The following is a 16638-nucleotide window of genomic DNA, read 5'->3' as shown; positions in this document are numbered from 1 at the left end:
GGGCTAAGCGACAGGGGAAAGAGCCAATCACAGAGCTTCAGGAGGTCCTAGTAGCTCGGGCAGGCAGCCAATGGGCTGAGAAAACTGGAGGGAGCGTGAGTTATGATTGGTGGCGCTGGGAGAGGGCGGTACGCTCAAGGGTTGTTGCTAGGTAGAGTAAGATGGCTGCTTTAGACAGGGTCAAGGTACTGGTGCTAGGCGACTCCGGTGAGTGTCCTTCCCTCTTCCCCCCTCCTACACCCCCGTTCAATACGCGCGCGCGCAGCGACGAGGGGCCCCCTACCACGGTGACGGGCGGCGCGTGCGCGCGCGAGGGGCGGCTGCTGCCTCGCGCTGCCCTCTCGCCCATCGCCGCTGCCGCCCTGACGAGAAAGCCGCCTGTCTCCCCCCGCCGGGGTCCCTGTCCCCGTCTGGCCGTGACCCTGGAGACGAGCAGTGCCAGCGGCCCCGCTGAACTTTGGCGCTTTGATCCTCCGTCTCCCCCCGGCTCTGTGCCGCGGCCGTTGGGCACTGACCGTTGGCCGTTAACGGCCGCCTGGCGCGGCGGCCTCGGACTTGCGTTCGAATCAGGAGGGGCCGCGGTGCTCTGGGCGTCCGTCACACAAACGTGGTCGTTCATTGAGTGCTTCTGTCAATCATCTCGCAGCCTTTTTAGCTGCTTCTATCCCAGGCACGTCCGCTGATCAGGTGTTTTCCTCTATGTGCATTTGCAGGTGTTGGAAAGTCTTCGCTAGTTCACCTCTTATGCCAAAACCAGATGCTGGGGAACCCATCTTGGACAGTGGGCTGCTCAGTGGATGTTCGAGTAGGTGATATTCTGGGCTTTTTTTTTTTTTTTTTTTTGGTACACAAAACTTAAAATGCAAAAGAAGAGAACAACCTTGTTTCCAGTGTTGTGGGCAATGCTTTTTGTTTCAAGCTCAAATCTCAGCTGGGCTGATTCAGATTTTCATTCTTCTAAAGAATGTAAACTAAGCCTAAACTTTAAATAGCAAGAATCTTAGTTTTTTGGAATTTGGTTCCAATCTTTAGTTAATTTTTTCTTTTCATTACTTTGCCCTCCAGAAAGAGGTGTCTTTCAGTGTTTTATTTTGCTGAAAACTTTAATCTGTTAGAGCAAAAAGTATCAAATATGTGCAGAGCACTTTTGTGAGCAAACTGACTTTACAAGATTGCTATCTAAAGAAGCCAAGGTCCTTGTTGTTCATAGAGCCTCCTTACTGCAGTGACCACTAAAGTGTTATAAGTTGTTGAGTAGCCCGTTTAAATCAGAGGATGCAGACTTAAACTAAACTTCCCTGAGAAACAGTCAGTGCACGATTAAATTGTCAGCCAAACATACTGGAAAACAGATTTTGCTGTTTGTTTGATTTGAAAATATTGAGTATGACCATGGGATTGCTTCTGTTGTGGTCTACTCATCGCAGAGCCTAGTATCAGAGGAATGTGAGCTTACTCATCTGGTAGTTTTTGGTCTACCTGCAGTCCTTATGGGATAGTGATAAATGCTTCCTTCCTTCACTGTTGTATGCTACATTCTTCCTAAAATGCTTTGCCACCAGTTAGGAATGATCCTGTCCTATTGTCTATGAGTTTCATCTCAAAGAATGCCAAATTATATTTCCAAAATTTTGGGAAAGAAACATTGCAATATGCGGAGCAAAACTACACAGCAAATCACGGGAGGAAAAATGTTGTTTGATTAAATCACCTGAGATGTTGGGGAGAATTTGGAGAATAAAAAGATGTGGTCAGTCTGAATCTGGTGCAGTCACCCGTGCTAATATTCTCCATTATGCAGTACTGTCATGTGAATTTTAACAACTGCAAGAAATCACAACCTCATCTTTTCACCTGCTTTAGCAGCACACTATTTCTAAGCACTCCATGCATCATTAGGTTTGCTAATGTTTAGGAGGAAAGAATGTTCCCTGCTGGTTCACCAAGCTTCATCTCTTGTAGGAGCTGCAGTGGCCACTGTGGTCACTGCCTGACTCAGTCCAGTCAGTCCTCTTCTACTTGAGAGATTTGAAATGACGAATGTTAGAATTTACAAATTTCTATCCAAATACAGTAGTCCTTTCAGCTGAATGTTTAAGTGTTGTGTGGATTAACTCCTGCAAGGTGATACTGTGATTGTGTATGGTCTGAATTTTCCATCAGATTCATGACTACAAAGAAGGGACTCCAGAAGAGAAGACCTACTATATTGAGCTGTGGGATGTTGGTGGTTCAGTGGGTAGTGCCACTAGTGTGAAAAGCACACGAGCAGTATTTTATAACTTGCTGAATGGTAAGTTTGCTTGGAGTAAATCTGTTTTTATTACTTAATGCTACCAGCTGTCTCTTGGGTTTGGGGCAGGATTCCTTGAGTCTGACCAAGTGCTGTATTGTTCTCTGTGCTGATTCCAGTACATTTATACAGGAAGGACTGATACCATTCTTCAACAAAATTTTATGGACTCAGTTTTGAACTGGAAAACTATTTCAGGCAAGCCTGTGCAGATAAGCTTCATCCATCATTTTACTTTGTGTCACTATCCTGGCCTTGTACAACTGGCACAACAGGGAGTCTTTGAAGTTGCAGTGGTGTCCCTTCCAGCTATACTTGTAGATGTGAGAGCTGGTTTCACTTTTCCAGGTCTAATGTAGAGACTTAATTTATATTTTCTTGTTTGTTCTGTTCCAAAATCTACACCAGGGAAAAGTTTACTGCCCATAAAGCACTTACATGAACTTTGACAGTTATATCCCATCCTGGCAAGTTTGAACAGGTCTCCCATAAAATTGCGATAATCTGATGACCGTCTTGCCCTCTGTTCACTTAATTTGGCAAGTGTTTTTTTAATAACTGAATTTTGCAACTTGCTGTTAATAGAAAGATAGATTTTATGCCTTTGAAAGGATGTCATCCCTTCTTTTGAAATACTGATCTGTAGGTCTAGTAGTTCCTCTGCAACACTAAGATAGCATATAAGATATTATAAACATAGTATTTAAAATGCAGTATCTCATTAGATACTATCTAGATACTATTAGATACTGTCTATTAGACATGCAAGGACAGTTCACTGAAAATAAGAGAATGCCAGATTAATGACTGCTTCAGAAAATTTAGTCCCAGATGTTCTATTTTGATTCTCATTTCATGTTCATCATCATTTGAGGGCCTTTCAATAGTGTGTTAAGCCATACAATAAACATTTGTGCTCTGATTATTTAACTCATTTTTTCTTTCTTTTTCCCAGAAGAAAAATTGTGTGTAGGTGCCTTTTGCTTATATTGTTCAAGACCGCTCTAAATAAGGTTGAGTTGAATTGTGCCCTCAAAAAAGAGGCCTCAAAGCAAGCTGCTTTGCTATATGTAAAAAGTGGATTTCTTTTTGACACCAAATCCACAATATTCCAGTTTGTGTTGGTCAGACTTGGAAATATCCTAGAACAGCACATTAGGAGATGAAGTTCTGAACTTTTGTTTCTGACTGGTAATAGATGAAATTATGAAAATTGGGTTATTTTATTACCATTGCACAAAAGATATTAGGCTGTTCACATATGAAAATTGTAGTCTCTGGTAGTTAGCCTCTAGTTTCTCTCATTAGATAAATTTCTTCAATAGAGCTTGTCTCACAAATTGCCTCTCTTTGACCTGATGCAAGAAAAGGAGTGCATTACTTCTGCCTGACTGCTTGTCCTTTCTGGGCTTGCAGTGATCTGAAAAGTTTGAGATCAAAAGGCAGTTAATGTTTGGTTATAGCAGCATCTGTGCAGACTGTCAGGGAGACTTGGTTGCTGAGGAGGTTAGGTATCATTCACTCTTGGTATGACCACAGATCATCAGCTTCGATGTGCCTGCATCTGTTTTGTTGATGGTGATAGTCTGGGACAGTGAATAGGTAGTAAGGCTGCGGTTTGCAGACATTTATGTAGCAGGAACATTTCCTTCAGTAGTCTTTGGTCCTGCTGATGTTGACACAGTCTTTTCTGCTGCTGTGTAGCTTTTCAGTGAAGCAGATAAGGAAACTGACCAACCAAAAATGTAAATAGGGGGGAGAGGCTGTTATTTAGGCTGAGGATGCCTGGACGTGGAGAATGTTTCTCACAAGTTATGCAGCAGTGCCTCTGAATCTGTTGCTGTAAGCCAAGTTTTCTTGTATCAAGTTTTCTCTCTCTGTACTGGGCATGGACACAAGGTCAAGTTGCTCTTTTTCTGCTAGTACTGAGATAAATGCTTTAAAAGATTGATATGGTTGTGACATGTTGGGGAGATGCTCGTTTTCTGGTAGAGCATCTCATGCGAGTCTCTGTGCAGAGTAATGTGGTGTAGTGGAGAATGTGTTTGTGGCAATGTGGTTTGCTCTTAGTGTGTACAGTGGGTGGCATCTTTGGGAGCTAAGGTGAAAGATTAAATGAAATAAATTTTCTACACCTGTGGGCTGTGAAATGTGTGTTGAGAACAAATCCTGATAATGATAAGGGGTATAATGCTGTCTTACCCTTGAATAAGTGATGGTTTAAAGTCTGGAGGAGGTGAGAGCATTCCACAGGTGGCAGAAGGTGTGAATAAATAGAAGATATTTGCTAGCAGGAGTTGATAATTGAGTTAGGAACTCTGGTTATCAAAAGTGGGTGTCTGTTAACAGCACAGCTAGAAAGTTTGGCTGGCAATTTTCCTATCTCAGGATTTACATTTTGAAGGCTCATGGTCATGAAAAATACTAGAAGCTTAATCTTAAATACATAGAATCTTATTAGTTTGTGTTCCTACCAGCCATTTGGTGGACTGTGAAAGTTCATCAGAGCCTACTTCCCTTTTGGATACCTCCGCAAGTATATAGCATCAGTTCTTGAAAATGCAGGAAGGTAATAGTGCTCTGTAAATCCTTCAAAACAAAAAAAGCAGCCTTTCTATTTCTTAGATTGTGTGACAAGAAAAGAGTTATGTGTTTACCAGCTATGTAGAACAATGAAAGGCTGAATTCTCTGCTCTGCTAATACAGAGTTTTGGTATCATTAGGATTAGATTATTAGAGGATTAGAACAGAATCAGGGAATGCCTGCCAGCCTGTTGCAAATTAAAACCTAAGATGGATGTTCTTTTCCTCCTTTCCTGGGTTTTTCCTCTTAGCTCTTATCCAACTCCTGATAAGGAGCTTTAAAAAACTGTTGCATTCTGATATTTTCACCTTAACTTTTTCACTGTAGTTCAACCAGTTATATTTCCCTTTCTTAGTTCCCGGATATCTGGGAATCTGCAGGTGCTATTTTGATAGGAAAAGGAAAAACTGTGTATCATGAAATAGCATCTTGCTGCTTACTCTTTTATTTCAGGGATAATTTTAGTGCATGATTTAACCAACAAGAAATCATCCCAGAATCTGTATCGCTGGTCTTTGGAAGCACTCAACAGAGATGTTGCTCCAACGGGAGTTCTAGTGACAAACGGGTGAGTGAAAAACATACATGTGCTGTAAGACACAATGATTCCAAGCTATTTTGGAAGTATTCATTCATCCCTAAGCTACTGGAAATCCACAGGAAATTGGACAAGGCTAGACTCTTAAGAGGGAAAGAAAAAAAAAGTGAATATGAAAGAAAAATGTTCTTCTTTTCTGCACTGCTGAGCAGGTCATTCTGCCTCTATATTCCCGAATTATTTGGCCGTGGTCAAATGTGGTTTAAGTGAAAAACTCTTTACTGTGTCCTTTGTTTGTTTCCTTAAAAATATTTGATATTCAGAGATGCCAGCTCCCTGATCTGTACCCTCTGCCCACTTATATGGCCATCAGTCCATCCAGGATTGTATTTGTTTTCTTCAACAGTGACTATGACCGTGAACAGTTTGCTGATAACCAGATTCCGCTGCTGGTAATAGGAACTAAACTGGATCAGATCCCAGAAACTAAGCGGAATGAAGTTTTGACCAGAACAGCTTTCCTGGCTGAGGATTTCAATGCTGAAGAGATAAATTTGGTTAGTATCTTTGCCACCAATGTTATTTCTCTTTTATGTAGCAGTGATTCTGATTTTCAGTAGGCAAAGACTTTGTTAGAAAAATCAGGCTTCTGGACAGTTTCTCAGTAATGCTGGAGTTCTGCGCATTTTGATTGGCAGCCCCCTTTGCTTGATGAAGCAATAGTCTTTTGTTTCATTATAGGGATATACAGGGGGATAGATAAGCTGGTCTGAGTTTAGAATTGATGACTGGGAATTAAGTTTTCTCTTTCCTGTTCTTAGTTCTGACACAGATTATATTTGAATGAAACATCAAGACCCCATGTTATTTATTTTGATACATGTTTATGTGTGTGTCTATGCTGTGTGAATGCTTGTATGCACAGACAAACTTGTATGCAGCCTGTAAAAATCATTAGCTGACTGTATAGCTAGCTGGTGGCCAAAGGTAAATGTGGAGACCGTAGGGGGAATTTTGGATTTTCATGTTGCTTCACAGCAGGGAAACTGGCCTTCACTCCAGTGCGAGGAGCCTAACCTCCAGGCCAGGCTGGAGGTGGAGGACGGTGTTAAGGAAAGTTGCTGCTTCTACACCTTTCAAGAAAAGTCAGTTTTATTCTGCAGGTCAGGCTAGTACCTTGCTTAGTATCTGGCTAGGGTTATATCTGTATCATCTCCTGATGCTATACCTCTAAAACCATTTCACTGCTGTTTGTCTTGAGGAACTTGGATTAGATTTTGTGTTTAAACCTCCCACCTTCAAAACTCTGTGGCAAAGGAAACCTTCCTCTTTATCTAAATTTAAAAGACTAACACTTGTTATCCCTTCCCAACCAGTTTGGTCTTCTTTATTTACAAATCACTGTTTTTCTCTCAAATGAACTTGAAGCTGAGATCAGAGCAGATATACTGTATTTGCCTTAGTTGATTTCATGTGCATGTTTCAGGGAAAAGCATTTGATTTCCTTGCGTATGGCTTCCTTGTGTTGATTTCCTTGTGCTTGATTTGTTGTCCTTTTTATGTTCTAGGATTGCACCAATCCTCGTTATTTGGCTGCAGGCTCATCCAATGCTGTCAAGCTAAGCAGGTTTTTTGATAAGGTAAGTCAAGTCATTTAAGTTATGTTTTATTGTTCTATGTATTGAACCCTGTGTGTGCTTTGAGCATGGAAAAAGAGTTACCTACTCCTTTCACTTTCCACTTTTTGAGCTGGTTCAAGGCAGGTATGGGGAGGCCAAAGATTACTCTGTGCTTGGAAATCTGATTCTTGATCTGTGTAGAGCAATGAAAAAGAATTCACAAATGTGCAAAGACACTGCATACACTTTTGGAATCCTTTGGCAGGCCAGAGGATTTGCAGTGTGCTGAGGTAGTAGTGCAGGGCATTATAAAGCTATGGTTAGCGCTGTTGTTCCTGGTTAAAGCAAACCTCAGGAATGAAAAAAAAGTGTTACTTTCCCTCCCACACAAGAGAGCGTATCAAGGCCTACTGTGAAAATGACAGAAGGAATGCTCTGGTTTAAGCCACTTTGTATCCCCTGGACAGAGTGATCATAGTGAAGCAGATCACATTCCTGTAACAGGTCATGCTTTAGAAAAAAGGAAATTTGTCATGAATTTCCTTTGGAGGAGGGAACAGATTGTACAGTGATGCAAATTACTTCTGATTCTTAGATGGACAGTATTGCCTCCACAGGTATGCTTCAGCACAGACAGTGTGTGGGTCATTCTTGGAGAGCAAGTCAGGCTACCTGAAATACTACCTGAGGCCCAGGGATCCTCAGAACCACTGAAGTTATTATGGCACCTGCAGAATTCCCTAAGTATGAGCTTTTGCTGGTGCTCAGAACCACCCTGCCTGCACAGAGAGGTGGGAATAACATTGACTCTCATGCAGTAAGGAGACACCCAAAATATCACCTCCATTACTAAAGGGGGCTAATTACATTAAGTATGTAGAAATTGAGGATAACACTCAGCTTTACTAAGAATGCTGAAAGCGTCAACTCCTTTAACACGTAATAGCCTAGCACTTAGAGCAATAGGCCTTGAGCAGGAGACTTGTATTCAGATCCCTCTTCCCCCCATTTAGCCATGAGTTTCAGTGCTCATGTGTGAAGTGCTGATTGGAGTCTGAGGTTATGAATGTGTTGTGCCTGCTAAGATCATTCTCTAATTGGTTTTCACAGGTCATAGAGAAGAGATACTTTTTAAGAGATGGCAATCAGGTTTGTTATGTTTTCCTCCTTTTTTGTTTTGTTTTGCCCAGTGTAATGCTATCTGCTGATAGTCTTGTTTAAAATATGGGCTTTGTGTGACTTAAATTCTAAATCATGCTTGTAGTTGACTTTTTAAATCTGCGGAAGCACAGCTGCTTTGCATGGACAGAAAAATGGCTGACTTTGTCGGTGAAATTGTGATTGGCAGTGGAATACTTAAAAATGCTAACATAGTAAGAGTTGCAAGACTGAGATAAAAGGGGAAAATAGTATCTCTCTCTGATCTCTTAGCTTCAGTCTGATCAGTTGCAGATTTAGGCCAGAGATGCTGTCTTGAAGGTCAATCAAAAGGCTGTTTTCACAGCTGTACATAGCATTTTATGTTTTTTGCAGGTAGTTTTTGTAGAATGAATGGAGACACCAGAAGAATGGCAGTATGATACCAGCTATAATTCATTCCTGAATGGTTGAATTACCTGGTTTCAGTAAAGTTGGTGAAGAGCTAGCAAAATGACTCTCTTGTTTTGGACAGGTCACTTCAACTTTCTTTGCCTCATTTTCCCATCTACAGTCTACCCTGCAGAGGGTAGTGGGGTTCTGCTCATCATAATTGCAAGGTGCTTGCAAATTACAGTGAGTAGCATCACTGAAATACAATCAAAAGAATACCTAAATATAGCTGTGCTGAAAGTGCCTTAGGGAGAGTGAAGAAAAATGAATCGGGAATTACATAATGCTTACTTTTCATGAGGATTTTCTTCTGCCTTTTAAAAACAAATTTGCTTTTTCCCGTTTCAATTCTGCAAGATGCCTTTTTCTCCCCCATCCCACCTCCACGTTCTAGTAGAAGGAAGTCTCACTTTCATGGATATAATAGCTTAATGCAGAAATCTGCTGGTGTGCTGGCTGTCTTTGATTTGTGATGTAAGATTTTTATTTATCTTATTCGATCACTTTTAGTGACTAACCAGAGATTATAGTCTTTGTGGTCATGTGCCAAAGATTACAGCCTGCTGATGACTTCTTTGATCTGCTTTACTGTCAACAGCTCAAAAGCTTAAAATGGATCTTAAATAGTGGACAGTCACATTTAAAGAGACAAAATCCAAATGGGAACTGAAAATTTCAGTATAACCTCTTAATGTTATTATTCAAAATGATCTATTTAATGTAAATTTTTTAAATGTGTTTCTGAGTATTCTGCAATGGGTCTTTTCTATCATTCATGTTTTGGGTCATTTTTATTATAGAATTGTTCAGGATGAAGAGAATGCTAAGTTCTAAATTGCTTGCAGCTATGATATCAGTCAGATCTACGATAAAGAAATAATAGTTCCTCTTAATTAGTGACTTTGATATTAAAATTGCTAAAGGAGATAAATTTTTTGCTATAGTATCCTGCTACTTTTGAGTTATAATGATTACATTTTTCTTTTCTGAATTCCCAAAGCAATTTTGATTAGACAAACTGTTGTGCGAAATTGCCTAGCTTTCCTCTAGGGATGATTGCTTTTTAGAGTTGAACAAAGTAATTCTTTGATGAATGCTTTGCATATCTGTTTAAGTATGAGTCTTGGGCCTGAAAGCCTTTATGAAATTTAAATTACAGAATCACAGAACGGTTGAGTTTGGAAGGGACTTTTAGAAATCATCTAGTCTAACCCCACCCTGTTCAAGCAGGATAGCCTAGAGCAGGTTGCCCAGGACCTTGTCCAGATGGCTTTTGAATATCTCCAAGGATGGAGATCCACAGCCTTTCTGGGCAACCTGTTCCAGTGCTCAGTCACCATCACAGTAAAGAAATTTTTCCTTAGGTTCAGATGGACCTTCCTGTGTTTCAGTTTGTGCCTGTTGCTTCTCATCCTATCGCTGGGCACCGCTGAAGAGAGTCTGGCCCCATCCTCTTTATTTTTTAATTTTAAATTTTAAATTTAATCTTTAATATAGAAATTGTATTTTTTCAGTGCACTTTCATTTTGAGTAAGCTCTTTAGCTTTTTTGATTTGCCAGTCAAGTGTGTAACCTGAGCAATCTACTTTGTATTGTAAATTACATTCTCTTTCCATGCTATCTATATGAGCCCATATTCTCCTGGCTTTGGGCAATTGTTTGATCTGTAATGCTTGACTGACACCTTTCTTCTAAATATACTGTATTTGCTACGAGAACATAGAATTGCTTTGGGGATGTGTTTACTGAGTCTCTCATTTCTGCTTGTGTGTAGTTAGACATATAAAAGTTACTTCTAGACTGTAATCACATCGTTTCATGCTGCCATCAGTAGGACAGCCTTCTAATGCAGTATTAGAGATCATTGGATCTCTTTCTTTTATGGGATTCATGGGTGCACTGCATTGCAAATCTGTTTGAAATACCATCAAGCCAGAGAAGCTTGTGATGGTTTGGAGCAGATTTTCTTTGTAAGCACTGACTGTCACAAGGTAAGCTGTGTCTGCACATAGGCTGCAAAAACAGAAGTGATAATCCTTTGCATTGTTTGCAGCATTTTCTCTTCTGATGGTTTTCTTAAAGCTTTCCACCAACTGTCCTTTCAACTACCAGTGAAGTGCTGCTGTTTCAGGGTAGAAGTGATTAAGTCTCACCAGCCGTTTATTAGAACATGGTAACACTATTTTATAGTTTTAAAAGTAAGCAGAGGAAAGATTCTTGTATGCAGTTGAAGCTGGGAGAAACAGGGACTTTGGGCAGCATTTGCCCAAGAAATTAAGGCTTTCATTGCAACCCTTGCCAAAAGCCTTAGGGAGCTCTGAATCACAAATGATGCAGGCTCCAGTTTATCTTGTTTAATAGATGGTGCTCCTCTAGGAGTAGGCTGAAGCATTTCTTCAGTCCTGATTCAGGAGCCCACATGGAAGAGGAAGGCATTGTTGCAGTTGGCTTGGTGACAGGCACACTAATGAGGGCTGGAGGGAGCTCACGCTGATTCTGATGTGACATCTTTTCCACCTCTAGATTCCTGGCTTCACAGAAAGGAAGAGGTTTGGAGGAGGAGCACTGAAGAGCCTTCATTATGACTGAACATTGAGAATAAGTTGAAGATGGATTTTCCAAGTTTCTAACAACATTCCCATTGGATGCTTAAAGACAATGCTTGTGTCAGGCAGAATAAAATGAAATCATGCTTTGGCCAGCTAAACTGCTGAAGCTACTTCTGCTGGAAAAGACTTGGAGAAGAATTTCCAAAATCTAATTTGAAATCTAGACTCATTCTTAGGCTTGCAGGCCTTCTGGATATATGGGAACTTTTGAGGGATGTGTGCAATAAATTCAGTGCCTCCCACACTGCTGTGGGAAATGTTATCATGCATAGCATTTATATTTGATGTCTTTTTCTCCATTTTGGAAGATTTATGAACGATCTTTGCAATGAATTACATTAATCTTACCTCCAGCAGAAAGATGGTACTGAGTAGGCTTCTCATGTACAGTAAAGTGAAGGAAAAACAAGTGAGCAAAATGTAAAGATGGGTAGGGAATGGTCTGGAAAATACAGAATGCTGTTATTAAATGAATGGTGTTGTCTCACCTGGAACACACTATTCAGCTCTACTCAGAAGTGATAAAAGAAAAATAGGCCAGAGATGAAAAAGATTTGAAGCCCAAAAACTCATGGGTGGAAAACAAATGGTATTAATTCTGCTGCTTTAATTAAAATTGTTTACTTTGGAGAGGACAGAGAAAGTCAGTTAGGTATTCCCGTTTATCTTTTCACAATTGAGACTCCTTGTTCTTATATCAAGTTAAAAGGCAATGCATTGAAAGTTGATGGAAAAAGTATATTTTTATACAGTGCTTATGTGGAACTCAATGTGAAATGATCTTACTGAAACTGAGAGCTTAGTGGGTTCAGAAAACATGAAATACAAGAACATCCGTCGCTGAATTAGGACGGATAGAAATTTAAAAGGGATATAAAGCCCTGTAAAGAGTAGGAACCAAGTAAGCATGCTTAGAAAGAAAGAACTGTGATAGGGCAGTTTCCTTCACACATCTAGTGCTAAAGATGTAGCAGACTTGACAAAGAGGCCTGTTGGTCTGATCTGCTGTGCCAGCTGTTGGCTTTCTAAATATCCCAGGCTCTGTATAATTTCTCACCTCCCCAGAACTATCAGGAGTGGTAAAAGCTGAGTTCATGGCAGTTTCTTCTTTCCCCTTCCTTCCCTTTCCTTCCTCATAGTTACCTCTAATAGTTAAAGCCTCTGGCAGAGGCTGACTAAGAGCTAGAGTTAGCTATAAATACAGATTAATAATAAATGGGAGTAGAGGAAAGTAAATGCTGGTGTGAAATTGACACTGAACTGAGTTCTGCCATCTCCAGATTACATCTGCCTGCAGCTCTTTAGCAGCTGCCTGGAATTAAATGGGAAACTGCCTATTACCACTAATCAGGCACAAAAATGACAGGTAGGTGCACTAGCCAAACTTATTAAAAATAAAAATATGAATACTTTGCTTTTCCTTTCTTCAGGCCATTTCCTAAAGGGTCTTACAGCATTTGCAAACATTAGTGCACTACGTTTTTAGATGGCTGTATGAAATAGGATATTAGTTTACACTTACTTTACGACCAGGGAAAATAAGGTTTGAAACTATTCATACCAGATAACCCATGCCTGAGTTATGCAGCTCATGACAGCACCAATGTCTCTCTCTGCTCCTTTGACAATGAAAGTTGAAATTATGTTCCCAAGGTCAGATGCTATTTTAGGGTAATCAGATCTGGGCTCCCTTCTGTTACCAAGGAGCTGCAGAAAAAAAACAAAAAAGCTAGGGCTATTTTCTCTTTCATGCTATGGCTTCTTTAAGAGACTTGAAAGTGTTGCAGAGTAACGGAAGCCAAGAGCACCCATTTAGGCTAAGATACTGCACTACGTAATGGTAACACAAGTCTTTGATTTGGAGGAAGCAACTTTCCAAAGCAGCTCTTCAATTAATCAAAAAAGGAACATTGTGCAATATGGTGTAAGGTGGCTTAAGCCTTAGTCAGGACTTAACCTGTATTTGTGCATTTCACTCCTGAGGCTCCACAAAGAAGAAACCAAGTCTTAATATGAGAAATCTTATGAAGGTAAATTCATGCTCCAGGAATAAAAGAGAATGCAGAGGTCCAGTGCATCAGCGGGACAGAAGCTAATGGCGGTCAGGATTTTGGGACAAATTAAAAATGAGATACTGTTATGATAGGAGGGAAAGAAGATAAAGGGAACAAGGACTAAGGAAAAGTAGAGTACATGAGCAAGCAGTAGGTCAGTGTTAGCAGACTGAGAGGGGAGTTTGTTCAAGGCTCTGACTCCTGCTCTAGGCTCAGCTAAGTTTATCTGCATGCCTTCATCCACCTGTGAGCCATGAAAACTCATCCCAGGAATTTCCATCCCCTACTGAATTTGACTTGCTTCGTGGCCTGACAAGTGACTTCACTGGTCAGTCTCACTGTTTCTATCTGCAAAGTGAAGGATGCTTCCCTGGAGGTATAGTCCTGATGTATCTGTCTATCAAATTACAGTGCTTTCAACACATTTTTGAATTAAAGAGTCTGTATTTTTATTATTTTAGTCTTGATCATTTAACTTGAAGAAAATGAAGACCAAAGGTATTCCAAGCTGTGTTGTCACAGTATTTAATCTATGACCACCCTTCCTGCCGTAAACTCTTTTAATTTCAATACAGTTAGTTTTAATGCACTGAAATCATATATATAGCTGTCATATGGTTATCTTTCTAACAGTTAAAGGCCGAATTTGTGTTCTGTTCTCCATCAATAGCCCTGAAAAATGACTGCAAACCCATCTGACCATGATTATAGTGTTTTAGCATTTGCAGTCCCAGATTAAATTGCTATGTAAAATAACCATGCATTTTCCCCCCGTGTATTTTTACCTGCTTTTCTTCTTGTAGCATTCCAGCAGGGCCAAGTCAAAGTTAATAGCACATTTTGAGTTTTGTTTAACTAAAATCCTGAAATTTCTTGATTTTCCCATGCTTGGCGTTAGGATAATTGCAGTATCCCCGTTTTGTGGTTCATCTATATGACCATCATACGYTCTCGGTTTTAGCTCTGTTTAAATGCCTCCATGCTGCTTTTGTTTGGAATAGTAGCTTCTGTTTTCCTAAAGGTGATAGAGAGGGAGGCTACGCTGAATGGGCAGAGAGAATAATAAATTAGACAAATGGGAACTGGCATAAGCCCTTCCAGGCACCGTTAGCCTGCTGAGTAGGTGTGGTGTGGAATTAGGTGCATCCTTCTCTTTATTTTAATCAGTGGTGGTGGCTCCATGCGCAAGGGCCACCAGTTGAACACAGTGCCTTGGTTGTACCCATATTGCTGTTGTGTATAGATCAAGAATATCTCGCACCTGCTATGATGTATATCAAATGATCAGGATCCAGCAGATGACTTGGAATGACTGTCCCTTTTCCCAGATCTTTCATCCATTTGCCCCTTACTCACTGCCCCATCCCTTCCATGCTTCTGCCTTATGCCTATTTTAAAATCTCTGAGCAGCTATTTTAAATTGTCACTAGTAAAGCTGTGTTCCTCTTTTTCCCGCATATTCAGTGCCCTGCACAGCCCAAACCATTTGTGTGTTTTATGTCACAGGCTAGAGTGAAGTGGTTGTCTCACACCTGTGTTAATACAGTGTTATGAGTCCAGCATCTGAGGTATTTTAACATAAATAGGTCTCCAATCCAGATAAAGGATCTTACTTGTTTAGACCTCAGCAGGTAACCACAATTGTGTATAATCTTTCTTCTTAGGATAAGAAATGAGTAATGGAGTCACATATTCTGGTGACATTATATTTATTTTTAAAGGAAGCACTAAGTTCCCTTTTTTTGAAAATAGGAGCAACCAGAGGCAGTTTCGTTGCTCTTTGCACCTCACCTTTTTCAGCTGCCGACAAAATGCCTTAGCTCCAGGCTTGGGGCTGTGCTACCAGATGCTGTCTCTGTGTCACACTTCACTCCTCCTTCTATACATGTTTCAACTTTCTCTGTTCCCCTCTCCATTTCTGTCCCCCCACCCCTTTTCTCATGCCCTCCATGATGCCTCTCTGCCCGACCTCTGTGCACCCCCGTCCCCCTTTCTCTGTCCCCAATTTCTATTCCCCCCCCCCACTCCTGTCCCTTCATATGACCCCTCTGTGTCCCCACCCTCTTTGAGTTTCCCCCCACTTCTCCCTCTGGCCTGCTCTTTCTGCCCCATCTCTTTCTCTCTCCGTCCATCTCTGTCTCCCTCCCTCTGTCTCACTCTCCCTGTCTCTGGCTGTTTCTGTCTCTCACTGTTTCTGTCTCTTGCCATTTCTCTCTCTCTCTCTGTCTCGCTGTTTCTGTTTTCTCTCTGTCTTTCTCTCTCTCTCCGTCCTTCTTTTTGTCTGTGTCTCTGCTCTGTCTCTGTTTCTCTCTTTGTTTCTGGTTTGTCTTTCCCTGTTTCTCTCTGTCTCCCTCTCTCTCTTTCTCCCTCCCTTCATCTTACCCTCCCTCCCTCTCTCCCTTCCTCTCCCTCTCCTTCCTTCTCTGCCTCACACACACACACACACGCATCACACATCAAAACCTTTTCGCCTGTTTCCTTTAAACTGGACCTACTCTCTCTCTATTTCCTCAGCGGAAATATATGCCCAGATGCTGTGTACCTAATGCCCTGTCAGTCTGAGCTGTCAGTGAAAGTGGCTCTTGCATATACTTCTGAGATGTGTTTGGCTTCCCATGCACACGCAGGTCAGATGTACAGCAAATGTACAACAAGCCTCCCCTCTTCTCAGAAGGCTTGGCACAGCTGTTCTGGTTGATTTATGACCAGTTTGATGACTGTGGGCACAATCAAAAGTATGAATATGTCCTAAATATGGGAAAAAAAACCCAATATGCCCTCTGATTTCCAAACAGAAAAATAGGCAACCCATGAGTACTGAAGTTCCTGAGTATACATTTTTGTTTTAGTAGCAACAGGATTGCCTACTTCTTGCAGCAGTCTTGCGCAAAGGTGCCACTGGCTTTAGGGGTGTAAAACCCATCCAGTAGGGTTTTGGGTGCAACTGTAATGCAAGTGTTCATTATTGATAATATTTGCAAAGGCAGCTGCAATATGCTCCATTTATCACAAATGAGATATAAACTGCTGTTTCTTAACCAGCAGTCAATAGATTTTTCAGTTAGGTACAGTGAAGTCAGTGCTTGAATCATCATTTTTCAGTTGATAAGGAGGTGACAGACTTTACTGTATGAAAAGCTGCATCTTTTTTCAGCAAAGGGAGCTTTATCCTTCCATTTCCTCTTCTTTTGTTACCCAGCTCTTCCCATTAGAAGTCATGTTCCTGCCTGGCTTTCCTTATTAGGATGCTGATTACTTTGATTCCTTTATAGGGCTGAGCATATCTGTGGCTTAGTGCACTAGTTTTCTTTGACATAAAGCCATTATCATTATTGATGAACCTGTCACTAG

The 16638-nt window shown here is 40.9% G+C and overlaps 1 protein-coding gene across 2 annotated transcripts; it reads left to right on the top strand.

Annotated features, from left to right (window-relative positions):
- Window positions 1–72: 72 nt before the first annotated feature.
- On the top strand, window positions 73–13739 carry RABL3 (RAB, member of RAS oncogene family like 3). Of its 2 annotated transcripts, XM_026065496.1 has the most exons (8): window positions 73–207; window positions 714–805; window positions 2164–2293; window positions 5331–5445; window positions 5822–5972; window positions 6984–7055; window positions 8145–8183; window positions 11148–13739. In XM_026065496.1, the coding sequence occupies exons 1-8, from the start codon at window positions 162–164 to the stop codon at window positions 11211–11213; spliced, it is 711 nt and encodes a 236-aa protein (XP_025921281.1). In that variant the 5' UTR covers window positions 73–161; the 3' UTR covers window positions 11214–13739. The 2 variants fall into 2 exon arrangements, with proteins under 2 accessions (XP_025921281.1, XP_025921282.1); XM_026065497.1 differs by lacking the exon at window positions 8145–8183.
- The last annotated feature ends 2899 nt before the right edge of the window (window positions 13740–16638 follow it).

This window comes from Apteryx rowi, unplaced genomic scaffold, assembly GCF_003343035.1.
Source record: "Apteryx rowi isolate R43461 unplaced genomic scaffold, aptRow1 scaffold_228, whole genome shotgun sequence".
Taxonomy (NCBI): Eukaryota; Metazoa; Chordata; class Aves; order Apterygiformes; family Apterygidae; genus Apteryx; species Apteryx rowi.
The sequence above is the reverse complement of the archived record's forward strand: the minus strand, read 5'-3'. Positions and strand labels throughout refer to the sequence as shown.

What these genes read in the sequence shown, in the direction of transcription:
- RABL3 (XM_026065496.1), top strand. Translation starts at nt 162, where the DNA reads ATGGCTGCTTTAGACAGGGTCAAGGTACTGGTGCTAGGCGACTCCG. An exon ending in ATTTTATAACTTGCTGAATG is followed by an intron (nt 2,294 to 5,330) that starts GTAAGTTTGCTT and finishes CTTTTATTTCAG; the next exon opens with GGATAATTTTAGTGCATGAT. An exon ending in ATGCTGAAGAGATAAATTTG is followed by an intron (nt 5,973 to 6,983) that starts GTTAGTATCTTT and finishes TTTATGTTCTAG; the next exon opens with GATTGCACCAATCCTCGTTA.